This window comes from Heliangelus exortis, chromosome 13 (genome assembly GCF_036169615.1).
Source record: "Heliangelus exortis chromosome 13, bHelExo1.hap1, whole genome shotgun sequence".
Lineage (NCBI taxonomy): Eukaryota > Metazoa > Chordata > Aves > Apodiformes > Trochilidae > Heliangelus > Heliangelus exortis.
Genome location: NC_092434.1, coordinates 255,285 through 271,587, shown reverse-complemented (window position 1 = coordinate 271,587; position 16,303 = coordinate 255,285). Strand labels below are relative to the sequence as shown.

The window sequence follows — 16,303 nt, the reverse complement described above, 5'->3', positions numbered from 1 at the left end:
GTGGCTGGTGACAGTGCTCTCATGCATACGGAACACTGGCACTAAGCCGAGAGGAGGCACAGCGGCTGCACCCCTCTGCCCGCCACCCTGCGGGGTGCGGGGGTGGGGGCTGTCAGGTTGAAAATGCAGCAGAAGACCCCCTGTCAGTCGCATACCTGGGGAGTTGTCCTGTTTAAATGCCACCCGAAGCCCTCGGGTGTGTTACGGAGGTGGGCGGCATGGCCGATGCCGCCGATTCCAGTCGGGAGGCAAACATCGCGAGTCCGAAGTCTGCCCTACCCAGGGGATTTTCTTCTCTCCCAGGTGCAAAACCTGATCATTGGTTTCTAGAAACTGAGCGTTTAGGATGGCTGCCGGGAAATAACACGCAGCTGGCTCCGAGGAGGAGCACACCTGGCAGCCCGTGGGCGATGCCCCTCGGGGACGATGGCCCAGGGACGGGCTCGCTCCTGATCTGCTCGGGTCTCGCAGCCGACGGCAGGCAGGACGCTGTCTGTGGTACCTGTCTTGCACTCTGCCCCTCGTGTGCACCATGGCGGTCTCTGCCGCAGCCACTGCTGTGTCCCACACACTGCAGGCACCTGAAACACCACATCATCTGCTGCTGCACAGGCCGTTTGTGCATTTACCTTAACTTACCGCTGCTACAGCTTCCCTCCACAAAATGGGGACAACAATACTTGCTCATTTTGCAGAAGGGCTGTGCAGTTCATGAATATAAAGTAGTTTGAGATCCTCTGATGGGAAGTGCTAGAGATGGACAAAGGGGTACTAATGGCACAAAGCTGACTAAGTCCCAAGCACTGGTCTCACCCAGTCACACTGTGTTTGCTAATCCAAGTGTGTAATCAGCATATACAGAGGTGACGTATTGGCTCAGGCTGTGTAATACACGGTGACTTCAAAGTGCACACTCAATATGAGCTGACACTCCCCAAAAGGGGAAACTGGTGCCTGTGTGCAGACACAAAGGGCTCAGGACACTCCAGTGGGAATGCAGAGCTGCCTGGTGGCAGCAGGGCGAGATGGCATGTCCCTAAATACAGACATGGTGCCACTCTGTGGAACGGAACACCTCCAACTCGGCCTCCTCCCTCCCCACCGCCGCATGTCAGCTCTTCCCAATGAAGTCCCAGCTTTGTGTTCCTGATTTCCATTTTGTATCCTAAAATATTCACTCCAAGTTCCGCTTGACAGACATCCCTAATCTAATCTCCATGTCTGCTTTCTAATTTTCACAGTCAGGATAAAACAAATTGGCTGGCGTTAATTGCCTGTGCAGCGGCCTGGAGCTTTGAGCCGTGATTTACGAGCTCAGAGCAGGCGCTCTGCAACACATTTTTCTTAATTTATTTTTAATGAGTCTCTCAATTAATTTTCTTGGAAACATCTTAATGATGTTGGAGGCGGGTGTTAATGAGATTTGTACCGGTGCCTCGTTTTGCATATTTTAAAGTACTGAATGGCATCACAAGCAAGATCCTAGTCCTAAAAAAAGAAGAAAGCTTAAGGCTGGAGAGAGGTGACCTCCTCAGCCACCTCAGCGTGGGCTGTGGGGCCAGTTTGTGACTCCAAAGGTTGGGATGCTGAAGCTAGCCACGCCCATAGGGACTGGACCACCCTGGGGCTGCTGGATGGCCGAGGAGCAGCACTGGGCACAGCCGATGGACAGACACCTCTTCACAGAGGGGGTCAAAGCCTGTGTTCAGCACCTGGGCACACTGGAGTGCTCCCTGACACCCTGAGACATGGGTGCCTGTTCCCCTGTCCCTGAGCCAGCCCTGGGGCTGGCAGCAGGGGGGTCTCCAGGGCCCCTCTGCCAGCTCACTGTGTCCCTGGTTGCTGATGGTGCATGTGCCAGCAAGAAGCAGCAGCTGGATGGGTCGCCTTTGTTTTCTCTCAGCATGTCAGTCTTCATTAAACCAGAGGGGAATGAAAAAGGATTCACTTTTGTCCCAGCCAGAACGTGGCAGCTGTTTAATTTCAATTAACGTGGCACTGAAAAGAATAACATTATGGCAGTAATTAAAGTGAGACAACTCCCACCCCCAGCACTGTGTGGTGCCAGCTCACCTGACCCAGGGTCCAGCCAGACCCCCCCCTGTCCTCCCAGCACCAGTAAGCACGAGCAGGCAGCTGTGGGGCTGCCCCACAGCTCACAGGGAGCTGGAGCAGGCTCCAGCCTTACAACAAGCACTGCCTGCAGCCCTGCAGTAGCCAGCCCCGGGGAGCAGGATGGCAGCATGCTAGGTGAGCACCTGGACTTTATAATCCTAAAGGTCTCTTCCAACCAAAACACCACTGTGGTTCCATGGGCTGCACATCAGCTGGGGTGATGGGTGACCAGCTTTAATTAAAGCACCAATAGCCGTGGGGGAGCGCAGAAGCAGAGGATGGCAGTGGGGACCCAGTGCCCTGTGGAGGGTCCGCGCCTGTCTGCCACCGCCTAAACAAGACAGAAATCTGCAGGGAAATGCTGTTCCCTTGCACAGACAGAAATTAGAGCTAAATTCAATTGCATTCTGCACAGTGGGGGTTAAGTGGCCCTGCTCACAGGACTGTTGGTGCTGCAACCTGCTGGTGGAGCAGGTTGTCATGGCAACTGATGATTTCTATTATGGTACATCTGCTTCACCTTGTGGGCCCATCTTGGCCTTGGAAATTTCCAGTTTAAATACTCACCTGTGAAACTGCACTGAGCATCAGCCCTGTCCAGCCATCCTGGCAAGCACTCCTGGCCCACAGGTGCTGCATTTGCCCCACAGAGTTAATGGGGCACACTCAGCCCCCATGTGTCAGGCAGAGGGGACACACTTGCACAGCCACCCACCCCACCACAGCCATTGTAACGCTCCACTGGGTCCAGGTCCTATTTGTCCAGGTTTACCATAGCACATGCACAGGGCGAGTCTGGGTTGGGGTTGGGTTTTTTGCACTATTGATCTGGTGCTTTAAGAGAGGGAAAAAATCCACTTGGCTGTCTAAACACTATTGATATGTGCCAGGAGGCCACATGGACAGGGAAGGGCATGAAAACTGAAATTTCATTTCCAACAACTTGTTCTGGTTATTTCTACTCTTTTGAAGAGGAAGAAACATGGAGCAGAAATAACTGTCTCTGCTGTGGTAGGGGCCAGGGCCAGGCTGTCTCTGACCTTTGGTCATTCTGTACTATGTCCCTGGCTCTGCAGGCCATCAGGCCAACACCAGACAAGAATCGGCGCAAAACAAAGCAAGGAGTGCACCGACAACCTTTAAACAAATAAAATACTTTCTGTTCTGTAGTAAAATCACTGGGCCACAAGCTGTAGGGAGGCTTGCAGAGCACTGACAGAGGAGCTGGGTGCTCTCCCAAGGGCCAGCTGGTCCTGGAAGTCTTCCAGCCTCACAGCAGCAGGCACCGCTTCCTTAGAGGCCGAAGCGGGATGGGGTGCGTCGTGGCGTCAGGGGCTCCCCCTGCTCCTTCCGTCCTGGGGTGTAGATTTTAGTAGATCTGCCAGGAGAGCACAAGGTGATTAGTGGTTCCCTGGACCACAGCACCCTGAGGCAGGTGGGACACGCCCTGCTCCAGGCAACCCATCTCCAGGCAGGCCAGCACCCACCTTGCGCTGCCCATTGGGTTTCGCCGCTCCTGCTCCTCCCGACGGGCACGCAGCTGCTCCTCCGCCAAAGCCATCTCCTCCTCCATGGCAGACACCTCCTCCTTGGCACGGCGGCGGTTCTCCTGCAGCAAGGAAGCAGCAGATCAGAAACAGACAGGGCTGGCCAGCAACAGACTCTCTGCAGACCCACAAGTCTGTTCTCTCCATGTCTAAATAAACCCACATGCTGCACCAGAACAGGCGTGCTGCGGGGGGGGTGCTGTCTGACAGCTTGTCCCGGACAGGAGACTCACCTGGCGTGACTTGCCAGCATGTTTGATACTGTAGAACATGGGGCCCAGTTCTGCCAGCCACTCCCCATCCACAGCAGTGACACACTGCATGTATTCCTGCAGGGACAGAAGGAAAGGCTAGGGTAGCGGGATGGCACTCACAGGTCCTGAGCACCCCTTCCCTTGCTTGCTGATAATACTTCTCAGGATGGGATTATACCCCTTCCTGACAATTCCCCCAGCCTCTGAACCTGCTATGGGCTGAACTTCGTGAAACCGCAGAAGAGATTCAAACATGTCCTACATATGCTGGGAAAAAATATTAGTGAAGGGACAAACAGGACTGCAGATGACGTAGACATGCCCTAGTCAGTATAGATAAGAAAGGCTGACAACTGCCTTCCCAATAAGAGGGCACAGCAAAGCCCCCCCCCCTTCTCTCTGAGCCCTCCCCACCCCTGCAGCCAGCTCTCAGCTTGAGCTCACCTTGGTAGTCATGACCAACTCGTGATACACAATGTAGTCTGGTGTGTAGCCCATGCCAAATAGGGAGCTGGTGGGGTGGAGGTGGCAGGGCATGCCTGTGCGGATGTTCACGTACTCCCCAATGCCCTGCAAAGAGAGGTGTGGTGGGCCCACTTGTCCCAGGCAGGGCCTCAGCTCCCACACTAGCACAGACACCTCTCACCTTCAGCTTTGCAGCTTGATGGAAATAGGCAGCACAAATGCACTTCCTGACAATGTCCCAGTCAGTCCCGCAGGACGCCAGGCTCATCCGCTGCTGCACCATAATGTCCTTGAGCTGGGCACGCACTTCCCGCACCTGCCAAGCATGTGTGTGTCAGCCAAACCCCTCCTGCAAGAGGCTCCCTCCTTCCCCTGGACTCGCTGCCATGGCCTCACCTTCCGCATGGCCTTGGCATGGATGAAGTGCTGGTTGCACCACAATGTGGAAAAGCTGTTGTTCTTCCACTGCAGGTAAACGTTCAGGTAAGTCAAGTGGTCACTCTCTGGAACTGCAAACTTCTCACGCACTTGGTCACTCTCCTCCTCTCGGCCCTGAGGAGTGAGCCAAGAACTCGTTAACCAAGAGCAGGTTAATCAAAGGGCAGGGGAAGGCCCCAGACAGCTGGAAGAGCAAATGGATACCTTAGGCCGATAGAAGATGGCAGGCACAGACAACATGGAGACAATGAGCAAGATCTCAGAGCTGCAACCCATGTCACAGGAGACAATGAGCATTTTGGAGAGTGCAGGATCCAGTGGGAACTCTACCATGAGACGTCCTGTTGAAGTCAGACCACCTACAGGAACAGAAAGATGATCAGCAGCTGTGCAGGTCCCAGCTCAGTGGCTGACAGCTTGCACCAGGAGCAGATACCTGTGTTATCAAGAGCCCCCAGGATCCACAGCTGGTACATGGAGTTTAGCATGTTGTCCTCAGGGGGTGGATCCATGAAATGGAACTGCAGCAGGTCCTGAACGCCCAGGGACTTGAGGAGAAGCACTACATTGGCCAGGTTGGTGCGCTGGATCTCGGGCACCGTGGTTGTCAGAAGCTCATTCTTGTAGGCACTCTGGGTGTAGAGCCTGCAGAAGAAATGCCAAAAGCTGATCAGGCTGCTGTGTTCCTCACTGACTCACTAGCTGTGGCCCAGCCAAGCAAGCAGAAGCCAGGGAGGAACCTCCACCCTGGCCCAAGCATGACTCAGAGGTGCCTGGGCTGTGTCATGGTGTACATCCTGCAGCACAGCCCTCCCCTGGGTGCAGACCCCAAGTAAAGCCTCAAGAAAGCTTCCTTTGGCTTGGCTGTTATCCCGAGAGGCAGAATAGCCACAGGTGAAGCTGAGCAAAGGAAGAAGCTGGCACACACCCTTTCATCTGTAGAGGCACTGGGTCCAAAAGAGAAGGCCTCAAGGGCTGCCTACTGCCCTCATCCCCCTCAAGGAGTTCAAGATTATGAACAGCTCCAGTGAGAAAAAAAATAGCTATAACCTGGTGCCAGGCAGCAGACAGGACAGGACAGAGAACACCCATGAGGTGCCTACCTGAAGCAGTGTCCTGGGCCTGTTCGGCCAGCTCGGCCTGCCCGCTGATTGGCATTGGCCTGACTGATGGGGTAGATCTGCAGCGCATCCATGCCTATACGGGGGTTGAAAACCTGCAGGGCACAAGAAGAACCAGCTACAGTAAGAGGAAGGCTGGGTCACTACTACAGAACTCCTTCAACCCAACCCCAGAGAACACAGGCATTAACAACAGAGGAAATTGTGGCTTACCTTCAGTTTGCAGTAGCCAGAGTCAATCACAAACATGATGCCATCTACAGTCAGCGAGGTCTCTGCAATGTTGGTGGCAACGATGCACTTCCTGACCCCATCTGGAGCCTGCAAGCACACCGTGTGGGTCAGACCCCTGGGCAGGGGACTCTGCACCTCTTTGGGAGCAGCAAACACAGCCCAGGGGTGACTACTGGGAAGCTGAGGTGGACACATGCCTCCTCTTGCCCCCCACATGCATTACAAAAGACACATCTGCAGCTCTCACTCATGCTCAGCAGTCTTCCCTGCACTAGTTTTCCCTGTCCCCACTCCTGCCTCAGAGCACACATCAGCACCTTCTGGAATATCTTGGCCTGCAAGTCTGACGGTAGCTGAGAATAGATAGGGAGTACAGCAAGAGCAGGTGCCTTCTCCAGCTCCTCAAGGTGCTCCACAATTTGCTCTGAAGTCACCTAGAGACAAAGCAGGGTGTAAACAGAAGTTTAAAACAAGGGGGCAGGACAGTGCCTGCCCTTCCCAGCTCACCTCTATGTCCTCCTGGCCAGGCATGAAGACGAGGATGTCCCCAGGAGCACCAGACAGATGGACCTGCAGGGCTTGCTTCACTGCAGCCTCCACGTAGTCCTCTTGTGGGGTCTGAAAGACACAGCCCAGGTTAGACCCCCATCTTCTCACCTGACCCATCCCCTGTGGGAGGCTGTGTCACACACACACAACTACTCCTCTGTCCCTTCTCCCCACCACAGACTGCAGTACACCCAGGGCACACCCCTCCTGTCACAGCAGGACTTCCCTCTGTCATGCTGACCATACCTTGCTGAAGAGAATATCAACGGGGAAAGTGCGCCCAGGAATGTGAAAAATTGGAACATTCCCAAAGAAGGAGGCAAACTTGTCTGCATCCATGGTGGCTGAGGTGACAACAAGCTTCAGATCTGAGCGTCGGGCTACCACCTGGAAAGCAGACAAAAGGAACAATGAGGATACTATATGGGAGATATGTGCATGGCTGCTTCCAGTCTTACTGAGACAACAGCACAGGACAGAGCTGCTGCTGCACTCTAGAGGCACTCACCACCAGTGCCAGGGAACACAGATGCTATGTGATCTGCCAGCCTCAGTCCAGGAAGCCTTAAGCCAGCAAAGAACTCTGTACCTACAGCTCCTGCCAGCCAACTAGTCTGTGGCAGTACAGAGGCACTCAGGGAGATTTATCTCCCCAAGACCAGGAGGGCTGGAACAGCACACGCAGACAGAGCTGTGGCAGCTCAGCTTCCCTCCCCCAGACCTGGTAAGGAAGGGCTGTCCCTGCCAATGCTCTGCATTAAGACCAGCTCATGTGCCCTGTTCTGCTGGCCTGGGCTCACATCACCTCCCGGAGCAGGCCGAAGAGGACGTCTGTGTTGAGGGAGCGCTCGTGCGCCTCATCCATGATGATGGCGCTGTAGTTGTCCAGGTCTGCCTCCCGCAGCGACTCGCGGAGCAGGATCCCATCTGTCATGTACTTGATCACTGTGTTCTCGGAGGTGCAGTCCTCAAAGCGGATGGCATAGCCCACCTGGGAGGGCAGAGACACCAGCCAGCCTCCAGCAGAGCCCTGTGACCCTGTGGCCAGGCCATGCCCCTCACCCTGCCAGCTTCACCTCCTCTCCTAGGCACACTCCCATCTCCTCGCTGACCCGCTTGGCCACGGACATGGCAGCCACCCTGCGGGGCTGGGTGCAGCCAATCATCCCATAGTCTGTGTAGCCATCTTCATGGAGGTACTGGGTCAGCTGAGTCGTCTTCCCACTCCCTGTCTCCCCCACCACAATCACAATGCTGTTGTCTCTGAAGAACAGGGAAAAATATTTCTTCATTAGCTACAAGAAGAGCTTTTGCGTTCACAGCCCTGGCTGGCCACCCAACCATCACCCTGCTCAGGCAGGAGAGCTGCCACTAACCACACTAAGTAACATTTTGGAGTTTGTTTCCTGAGGGTAGGGCTTCCACACATGCTGTACAACCCAGAGAATTTCTCTCTTGGGTTCCTGAGATGTAGGCCAATGCCCTGGGGTGCTCTGTGACCAGCTCCCCAGCAGCCATACCTGAGGATGGAGAGCAGCTCCTGCTGCACAGCAAAGATGGGCAGATACTGTCTCTGCTCCAGGATTGATTTCTTCTTGGCAAACTCACTGCTGGCTTCACTTTTTTCTTTCATGTGTTCAGCAAACTTCTGCTCAGTCCTGAGGAAACATGAGAAGTCCTGAAACCACCTCTTCAAACACTATGTTCTGGCTACAGCCTTGTCCTCAGCTGAGCAGGGGTAATTCAAACTAAGTTCCTACTTGTAATCCACTTTGCCATCTTCTGTCAACATTTCGTCCTTCTCCTCCTCTTTCTTGATCCCCATAATGTCTCCCAGCTTTGTGCCCGCCAGCTCCCAGTGCTTATGCTGAGCCTGGAAGAACAGAAAGCAGCAAAGCCTTGCTGCAGCAGACACACTGTTCCTCTCCAGTCCTGCTCACAGGAATGGAAAAGCCCTGCAGCTACCCAGTGCTATGACACAGAATACACATCCCATTCCTGCACCAAGTCTGTCTCTTCCAAGGGACCTGGAGCAGAGCTTTTCAACACTGGTCTGGATACAAAGACTTCAGGCACAGGATGACCAACCACCTCCTAAGAAAACATTTCCAGATGCTGACTCCTCCCATTCAATTTGAAAATAAACCTACACAAATCTGAACCAGAGATAATTTTCCACCTCCTGTCAGGTGCTCTGACAGGAGAGACTTTCCTGCAGGAAAGTCTCTCCCACTTTCCTGCTTGCTCTTGCCCCTGAATACCATGCCAGCTTCTGATCCATTTGCAGTACATGCAGCTCAAATCCAAGTCATTTTCAGTTTGCCAAGAACACACCTGTGCCTTCCCCACAGCTACCACACAGCTTTGGAGGAACACTCCCAGAACTCCTGGAACTTCCCACACGCTCCTCCTCAAAGCTCTTCTGATGAGACACAACAAGGTGTATCTTGCTGCCATGCTGACTGTAGTGTTCCCACGCAACCACCCACTGTCCCCTCCTGTGACTCTGGTGCCTCTCGGGTCAGACCCATCTACATACCCCCCAGCAGCACCTGAGCAGGTCACACCACAGCAGCTGCTTGTGAGACAACAAGACATGCTGAGCTGCCAGGACATCTCAGGTCACAAAAATACTAACTCCTTATTATCACCACCACCAGAGCCCTTGCTCTGCAAGGGCCAAACCCAAGTTGTGAGGCACCACAGAGTGCATAGGGGAGGTAGTAAGCCAAACGGTCCCAGCATACCCTCTTACGCTCCTTTTGCTCCCTGTGCTTGCGCACCAGCTGGCTGCCTTTTCGGGCTATGATGGCCAAATCAGAGGTGGCATCCTTGACAGGGATGACTGGCTCTGGCTAGAGGAAAGAGTTATTGCTTCAGGGCAGAGCTCAGGCTTGCGGGACTCCCTACCACCTGCACCTTCAGCCACGGCCTCTACCTGCTTGGTGAAGACAATCCTCCCATCCAGGAAAGGGGGCACCAGGTTGTGCACCAGCAGATGCACTTTAGCAGAGTTATCCTCCTCAAAATCTTCGTCCACTTCAATCCGATGAACCACACCACTGGTCAGCATGCGATTTGTCTCCCAGCGCTCATTGTCCTGCAGGAAACAAGAGATCAGAAAACATGCAGGAGCCCCACAGCAAGCCTCAGAGATCCCATCATAAGACTATACCCAGGTCTGATCCTCACAGAGGTTACAGAGTGAAATGGAGGGTTCCAGCCCCGGAAGGCCAAGAGCAAACAAATGCAGACTGCCCCTAGGAACCACTGGGTAACCAGGACTGTCGCCTGAGAAATGTCTGCAGGACAGACATTGTCTGCAGGTCCCTGCCATACTCTGAAGAGTATGGCATAGACGGGCATAATCCTGCTCATGTGCTGAGGGTAGAAGCCCCCAGCACCCACTGGGCCAACAGCAGACAAACCCCAAAGCAAAAGGGCACAGCCCTCTGCACTGCTGCTGCCCCAGACACTGCGTGTCATCCTGGCCATCAAACCCACCCAGTGCAGGGGATGCAGCGCTGCACTCCCAGGGGAACAGCAGTGTCCCTGTGAGCCCTCGTTCGGTCGGGAAAGGACACAGACTGTCCTTCTCCACCTGAGAGCCAGGGCTCAAGCCTTCGCTGTGTGCCAGCACAGAAGCCTTTCCAGGGGCACCAAACAGGCAGTGCCTACACATAACACCCCCAACGCCCACCCCTACCTCATTGATCTGCCGCCGCTGCGCCGAGATGCGCTTCTGCCTCTGCTTGTGCAAGTGCTGCTCACGCTTCTTCACGTACTCCTCGGAGGAGTAGGCCAGGGGGTTGTGGAATTCATCATAGCCCTCGTCCATCATGTACCAGTCCCGGTCAGCTTGCTGGGAGAGAAGAGGTGTGGCCCTGAGCCCCAAGGTCCCACAGCCCGAGCCCACCACACGCCCTGCTCCTCGCCCGCCTTCAGGCTCTCACCCGCTGGTCATCCTCCCACTGCTGCCGCTCCTCCTCCGTCTCGAAGGTGATGCCCTCCTCCCCATCCGCACGGCGCCCTGTGGGTGAGCTGGACTGGTCAGTCCAGGAGCCCAGGCTGGTGCTGTGCAGGGGAAGGGGACTGGGCCACCCAGCCCAGGCTCCTCACCTCTGCCCCTGCTCAGCCGTGGCGTAGCGCCCAGATGCCTCCGGTCATCAGCCCACTCATTGTATTTGTACGACGGGGTGGGTAATGGTGTCCTGTCTGGGTATCTGCTCCTCACAGACCTGACATAAACGGGGAGAGGGAGGAGCTGGAGCTCGCAGCCAAGCGCTGCTCTGACACATGCCCTCCCCTCCCTGCAGCCCACCAGCCACAGCCCCACACCTCAGTACCTGTCCCGGTCCCTCCGGTCCATGTCCCGCAGCGACGACGCCCGGTGGCTGCGCTCAGAGTCCCGACAGGAAGGTGTGGGGGAGGGAGATTCCCACTGCGAGCGGCGGGTGCTGCAGTACCCACTGTCATCCTCCTCCCAGCTGGAGCGAGACGGCGTGGCTGCATCTAGCAGTGGAAAGGGGTTTGACACCTGATGTTCCAGCGGCGACCCCAGCACCTGGAGCCACCTGGCACCTTCTAGGAAGGAGCAGAGAGACGGTTCCCACTCTCCCTCCCTCCAAGGGGCTGACTCAGTGATTACAGAGAAAATTGCCAAAGAACCTCATCTCTGCCACAGACCCCACACGGATCCCACTGCACAGGGACAGGCCTGCTTTTTATACACACAGCTGGCAGACTGCACCCAGGTCCAGCTGGGGGTTTCATACTGGCCCTAACCACAAACATTAAAAGATGCAGGCTTTTCCACGCACACTTATCTTGATGAAACCAGCAGCAAACTAAATAAAACCAAGCCCTTTTCTGTTAGTTCTGACATGAAAACCCCACCAGGTCCCACTCCCACCTTTAGGCCGGTGTCGGGGACTCTCTGGTTCACTCCTCCTGCTGCTCCGCTCGGATGAGCCATCCCTCTCCAACCTGCTGCTGTGACGGCTCCTGTCCCGCTCCTCTGCCAACAGAATGAGAGATCAGACACCCAGTGCACTAACAGGCTTCCCACTTCTGCTGACACCTGGAATGTCAGCTCAGAACTCCAGCAGAGACAATCCCAGACCCAGCACAGGAGGAGTCCCTGAGCAGTTACCGCTGTCCCGTTTACGGTCGTGATCCCGGTCCCGGCTGCGTTCCTTCTTCCGCTCCTTCTCCTCCTTGGAGGAGGCAAAGACACCGTGCTCGCGGCGCTCCCTTTCCCGCTGCCGGCTGCGTTCCCAGAATTCCTCACTTACCCCCCCTGTGTAGGAAGGTGTTTCCACATGGACAGAACGGTAATGCCTGGAGAGACAGAGCAGGGAGAAGAAAAGCTCAGCAGTGCTGAGGAGCAGCTTGGCTTGCACAGCTCCCATCCCACCCTCCACTATAGCAGCGGCTTACAGCAAAAAGTGCCCCCTCCCCCTCCACTAGCAGCCCATCCACTCTGCTGACGCCCCCAGACACCCCTGAGCAGGGGGCTCGCCACCCGATGACTGCTGTTTGCCGGCCCAGAGTGCCTCAGGACGGGCACCAGACAAACAGCTCCTCCCAGACCTACAGAGGTGCTCCCCGTCCCCCCGGAGGAATCTCCCGACCCCCCTGCCACAGGGGTTGTCACGGCCCGCAAACACTGCCGGTGGTCACACCGTCACCCGCAGGGACTCCGAGGCCGCCCCTGCCCGCAGCAGGAACCCCCGCAGGCTTCACCTGTCCTTGCGGCCGCCACGACCGCTCCGCTCGACCCCTGCCTCCTCTTCTTCCTCCTCCTCGGGGCTGCCCGCCTCGTCGCGGCCCTCCTCCCACTCCTTGTACGAGCAGACCCGGGACCGCTTTCCGCCGGCCGCCTCCTCCTGGCGCTCCCGCCGCTTCTGGGCCGCCAGCACGTCCAGCCCCAGCAGCGAAGTGCGCGGCGCCGGTGCCTTGAAGACGTGCTGCTGGACCAGCCCGCCTGCCTCGGGGCCCGTCCCCGCCAGCTGGTGCAACGACTCCTCTCCCGCCTCTGCCATCGCCGCCGCGGGCCCGTTCTCCGCTTCGGAGCGCTGTCCCGACCCGGTTCGACCCCCCTCCCACCGCCCCGGGCCTGTCTCAGACACGGTGCTCCGGATCCCTGCGCACCAGCTCCCTGCGCGCCGCCATGGCCGCCCCACAAAGCTCCGCGCGAGAAGCCGCTCTAGCCGCCCGACACCATAGACATCGCCGCCAGAGCCTGAAGTGGTGGTGGCCACCATAGAGTCCAACCCGACCAGAGAGAACTGCGCAGCCTCAGCGGAGTTCCGGTGGTGGTCACATGACAGCTGGAGGACTTTCTGTCACGGCGGGTGCGGTCGGAAGAGTGTGGCAGGAGGCGAGGGCAGAGGCGCAGCCGGGGACGCTCAACGGGTGGGGGGAGCGCCCCAGAGACAGACACTCCCGCCCACAGAGCTCTGGGCAGCCCCTGCAGACAGGGCCCCACGGACCCCTGGAGGGGCCCGGGCCCGGACACACAGACGGGCAGACAGATCCTGTAGCCGGGCGCGGGGCAGCTTTATTCCCCCTGGCCCCCCTCGCCCCTCAGTCGGCCGCCACGGTGTCCTTGACCCAATCCAGGACGCGCCGCAGGTCCACGTAGACGCCGTACTTGGAAGCCGCGAAGGTCTTGTCGTAGCTGAGGATGCCGGCCGCGTACCAGGTGCTGGCGTCGGGGTCCCCGTAGCAGGTGTCCTCCCGCAGCTCGCTCATGCCCACGCAGAAGGTGTGATTGCTGAGGATGGGGCAGGCAGATCGGCATTACCTTCTCCCCGAGCGGCACCCTCTGCTTGTCCTTCAGCAGGGCCAGGTCCACGGCCCGCGGGTATTCGGGGTGCAACGCCACACTCTCGATGCCCAGGGCAGAGCTCTTTGGGCTGCCCAGGTAGAGCCGCAGCGTCGGGGCGATCTCCTCCGGCTCGGCGATCGCACTTTGGTTCAGGTAGACGTTCCTGCCCGTGGTCAGCAGCCACTGCTCACTGATGAGCGTAGCCCCCGTGGTGAGGTTGTGGCGGGTCACCAGCTGGCCCTGCCAGGGGAAGCTGCCCTTCCTGGACAGCAGCCCCCCGATGATGCACTGCAGTTGCCGGGGAGGGTTCTTGGGCTTCCCACACACTGCAGTGGGCAGATGGGGACCCGTGAGACCCCTGAAGCCACGGGTGGTGGGTGCTCCTGGCCCGCAGCAGCCCCAGGGGGAGGCACAGTCAGCTTGGAACCCCCTGCCTACCTGACCCCTCTGTCCCGCTCTCACCTGGCTTGCAGACAGGCATCTCCTTGCCAGCCTCAGGGTTCACCGACTCCTGATCCTGGTCACACTTGTATGTGCCTTTGGAGAGAGGACAAGGTCTGTGCCCCTGCTCTGCATGGGGACAGGGGCCCTGCAGCCCGGGGGCAGGGGGTACTCGCACCTCCCCGGGGCTGGGGTGAGCTACTCATACCCCTAAGGAAGGTGGGGAGTTGGGGATGCGCCTCCTGGCATCGGGGAAGCCCCTGCATCCCCTGGAACTGGGGGGACAAGCCTTCCCCGTGCTGCTGTGCCCGTGCCATGTGCCTAACCATCCCCAGGGCCGCGCAGCTGGTAGTGTGGGTCGCACGTGCTCCACGTGGCCATGTATCTCCACAGGCTTTGCACAGTTCCACTCTGTGGGCACAGGACACGCAGCTGGCCCGGCAGTTCCAGCCCAGATATCGCCCCAGCCTCCGGCTGGTCCCTCCCCACGCCTTTCAGCTCTGCCCCACACCTGTGGACTCCCTGCCCAGCTGCCCCACTCCCTCAGAGCCCCCCGGACCTGGGCAGTACCGCTGGCAGCTGCAGTCTCTAGCACCATCCAGGCCAGGCCAGTGATCAGCAGCACTGAAGGTCTGCAGGGAGGAGAGGACAGTCAACCAGGGCTCCCACCACCCTGCTCCTGGTCGGTGGGCTCCATCAGGATCAGAGTCCTCACCAGGCTTACGCTCTGTCCCGGGGGTCCCTCCTGGGGTGCTGCCCATCAGACACAGCCTGGGCTGGTGTTGTGTCCTGTGACCCAGAGCACTTCCTAACCCACCACTGGTCCTGCTGCAGACCAGGGCAGGCAGAGCACCCAGGTGCAGGGACACAGTGAGGTGGCTCACCCCATCTCACAGCTCCTCTCCTCACAGCAGCCCCTCCAAGGTGGATGCTGTGCAGAGCTCCCACCTTTTATCGCTACGGCCCTGGCTCTGCCACAGCCCCCGTCCTCCACACCCCTGACCCTGTGTCTGGCAGCCAGCACCTTTCTAGGCAAAAGGAGCATGGAAAGCCCCACCTAGCTTTCAGCTGGCTGGGCAGAGGCTCCCGGGAGGGCTGCCAAGCCAGCCTGCCAGGACTTTCTGGGATTTAGAAGCTACTAACACACAGACCAAGATCTGGCAGCAGTCACTGAAGCCCTGGACACCTGCCAAGGGTGACAGAAAGCAAAGCCAGCCCCTCTCCTGCATGATGTCCCTGTGCCACCACCCTGGCAGCCCCATAGGTCACCCAGCACCCCAATGGGCAGCAGTCTGCAGCAGCCCAGGGGATACAACCCTTGTGGTGATGTGGATGGTCACTCTGTCACCCCACCACATCTGGGAGGGGGAACTGGAAAAAGGAAAGGGGGATTGAAACATGGGTTGAAATGAAAACAGATTTAATAGAATACTATTAATGAACTCATATTAACCCAAGCCAAACACAGGACAAAAAATTACCCCAGCTGAGCCTGCAGTGCACTTCCAGCAGTGGGGGCTGAGTGCCCCAATACCGTCAGCACCACGGCTCCAGACAGGACATGGTGGTGACGGAGATGGACAGGACCCTCTGGGGAGGACAACCATGGCAAAAACAGAAACATCCCCCCAGGTTCCCCAACCTGCAGCCTGGGTGACATTCACAGTGTGGGATACTCTCGGTCAGTTGCTCTCAGCTTCACCTCACCTGTGGCACCTCCACGGCTTGAAGCTGCCCTCGAGCATGGTCTCTGCAGAGACCCCACACTGGGTCTGGGGTCACAGAATGCAGCATAGGTGGGCTCTGTTGCCTCTCAGAACTACTGCTTCTCTGGGCAGAAAAAGGATTTTAAAATTCTGTTCCAGCAAAACCAGGACAGCCCTGCAGGCACCTTGTGAGCCAGGGAGCTCAGTGCTGGCCTGGCTGGGCAAGGGGTGCAGCGTGTCCCCTGCCAGCCCCAGAGGACCACAGCCAAGCTGGTGGCTCCCACAGGCACCCACACCCTCCCACTCAGATCTGTCCTGGCAGGCCCCAACCCCATGGCTGCTGGTTATTTGTCAGCAGAGGTGAGGGCCCAGCCCGGCATTATGGGAACTTGCAGCTGCAATCACTAACCAGTGCCCAACTGGACGTGGCCACCAGCGAGGGCACAGGACAGGGCACATCAGCCTGCTCCCAGCAGAGCCTGCTCCCTCTAGCAGAAGCACAACCCAGGGGCTGCCCAAGGGGAGAGGACAGATGTCTACCCTCTTATCTACCCTGGGGTGTTGCAGTGAGGCCACCCCAAACCTGCCTGGTCCCAGAGGT

The 16,303-nt window shown here is 57.6% G+C and overlaps 2 protein-coding genes and 1 long non-coding RNA gene across 4 annotated transcripts; 1 reads left to right on the top strand and 2 right to left on the bottom strand.

Annotated features, from left to right (window-relative positions):
- Positions 1-3,253: 3,253 nt before the first annotated feature.
- Positions 3,254-13,050, bottom strand: DHX38 (DEAH-box helicase 38). Of its 2 annotated transcripts, XM_071756507.1 has the most exons (26): positions 12,469-13,048; positions 11,876-12,063; positions 11,636-11,740; positions 11,070-11,235; positions 10,843-10,961; positions 10,677-10,753; positions 10,430-10,585; positions 9,662-9,823; positions 9,471-9,578; positions 8,484-8,596; positions 8,244-8,381; positions 7,800-7,986; positions 7,529-7,714; positions 6,970-7,110; positions 6,682-6,792; positions 6,492-6,608; positions 6,154-6,261; positions 5,923-6,035; positions 5,256-5,464; positions 5,024-5,178; positions 4,778-4,933; positions 4,563-4,697; positions 4,361-4,486; positions 3,896-3,991; positions 3,603-3,724; positions 3,254-3,493 (listed from the first exon to the last, which is right to left on the bottom strand). In XM_071756507.1, the coding sequence occupies exons 1-26, from the start codon at positions 12,987-12,989 to the stop codon at positions 3,409-3,411; spliced, it is 3,900 nt and encodes a 1,299-aa protein (XP_071612608.1). In that variant the 5' UTR covers positions 12,990-13,048; the 3' UTR covers positions 3,254-3,408. The 2 variants fall into 2 exon arrangements, with proteins under 2 accessions (XP_071612608.1, XP_071612610.1); XM_071756509.1 differs by lacking the exon at positions 6,492-6,608 and having other exon boundaries at positions 12,469-13,050.
- A 199-nt stretch (positions 13,051-13,249) lies between these two features.
- Positions 13,250-16,073, bottom strand: LOC139801857 (haptoglobin-like). The gene is given in 4 exon segments (XM_071756533.1): positions 13,250-13,513; positions 13,515-13,881; positions 14,018-14,092; positions 14,712-16,073. Coding segments are annotated over 4 exon segments (690 nt in total). The 5' UTR covers positions 14,758-16,073; the 3' UTR covers positions 13,250-13,311.
- On the top strand, positions 13,866-15,637 carry LOC139801860 (uncharacterized). Its single transcript, XR_011728369.1, has 2 exons — positions 13,866-14,110; positions 14,390-15,637. It is a non-coding gene; the product is annotated as an uncharacterized lncRNA (long non-coding RNA).
- Positions 16,074-16,303: the final 230 nt, after the last annotated feature.

Bases quoted from the DNA above. Each gene is read 5' to 3' on its own strand.
- DHX38 (XM_071756507.1), bottom strand. From the start codon at position 12,989: ATGGTGGCCACCACCACTTCAGGCTCTGGCGGCGATGTCTATGGTGTC. The intron at 11,236-11,635 runs GTGGGAGTGGGA...TTCCACTGCTAG, and splicing joins TCCCCGACACCGGCCTAAAG to ATGCAGCCACGCCGTCTCGC. The intron at 7,987-8,243 runs GTATGGCTGCTG...CCTGTTCTTCAG, and splicing joins GAGCTGCTCTCCATCCTCAG to AGACAACAGCATTGTGATTG.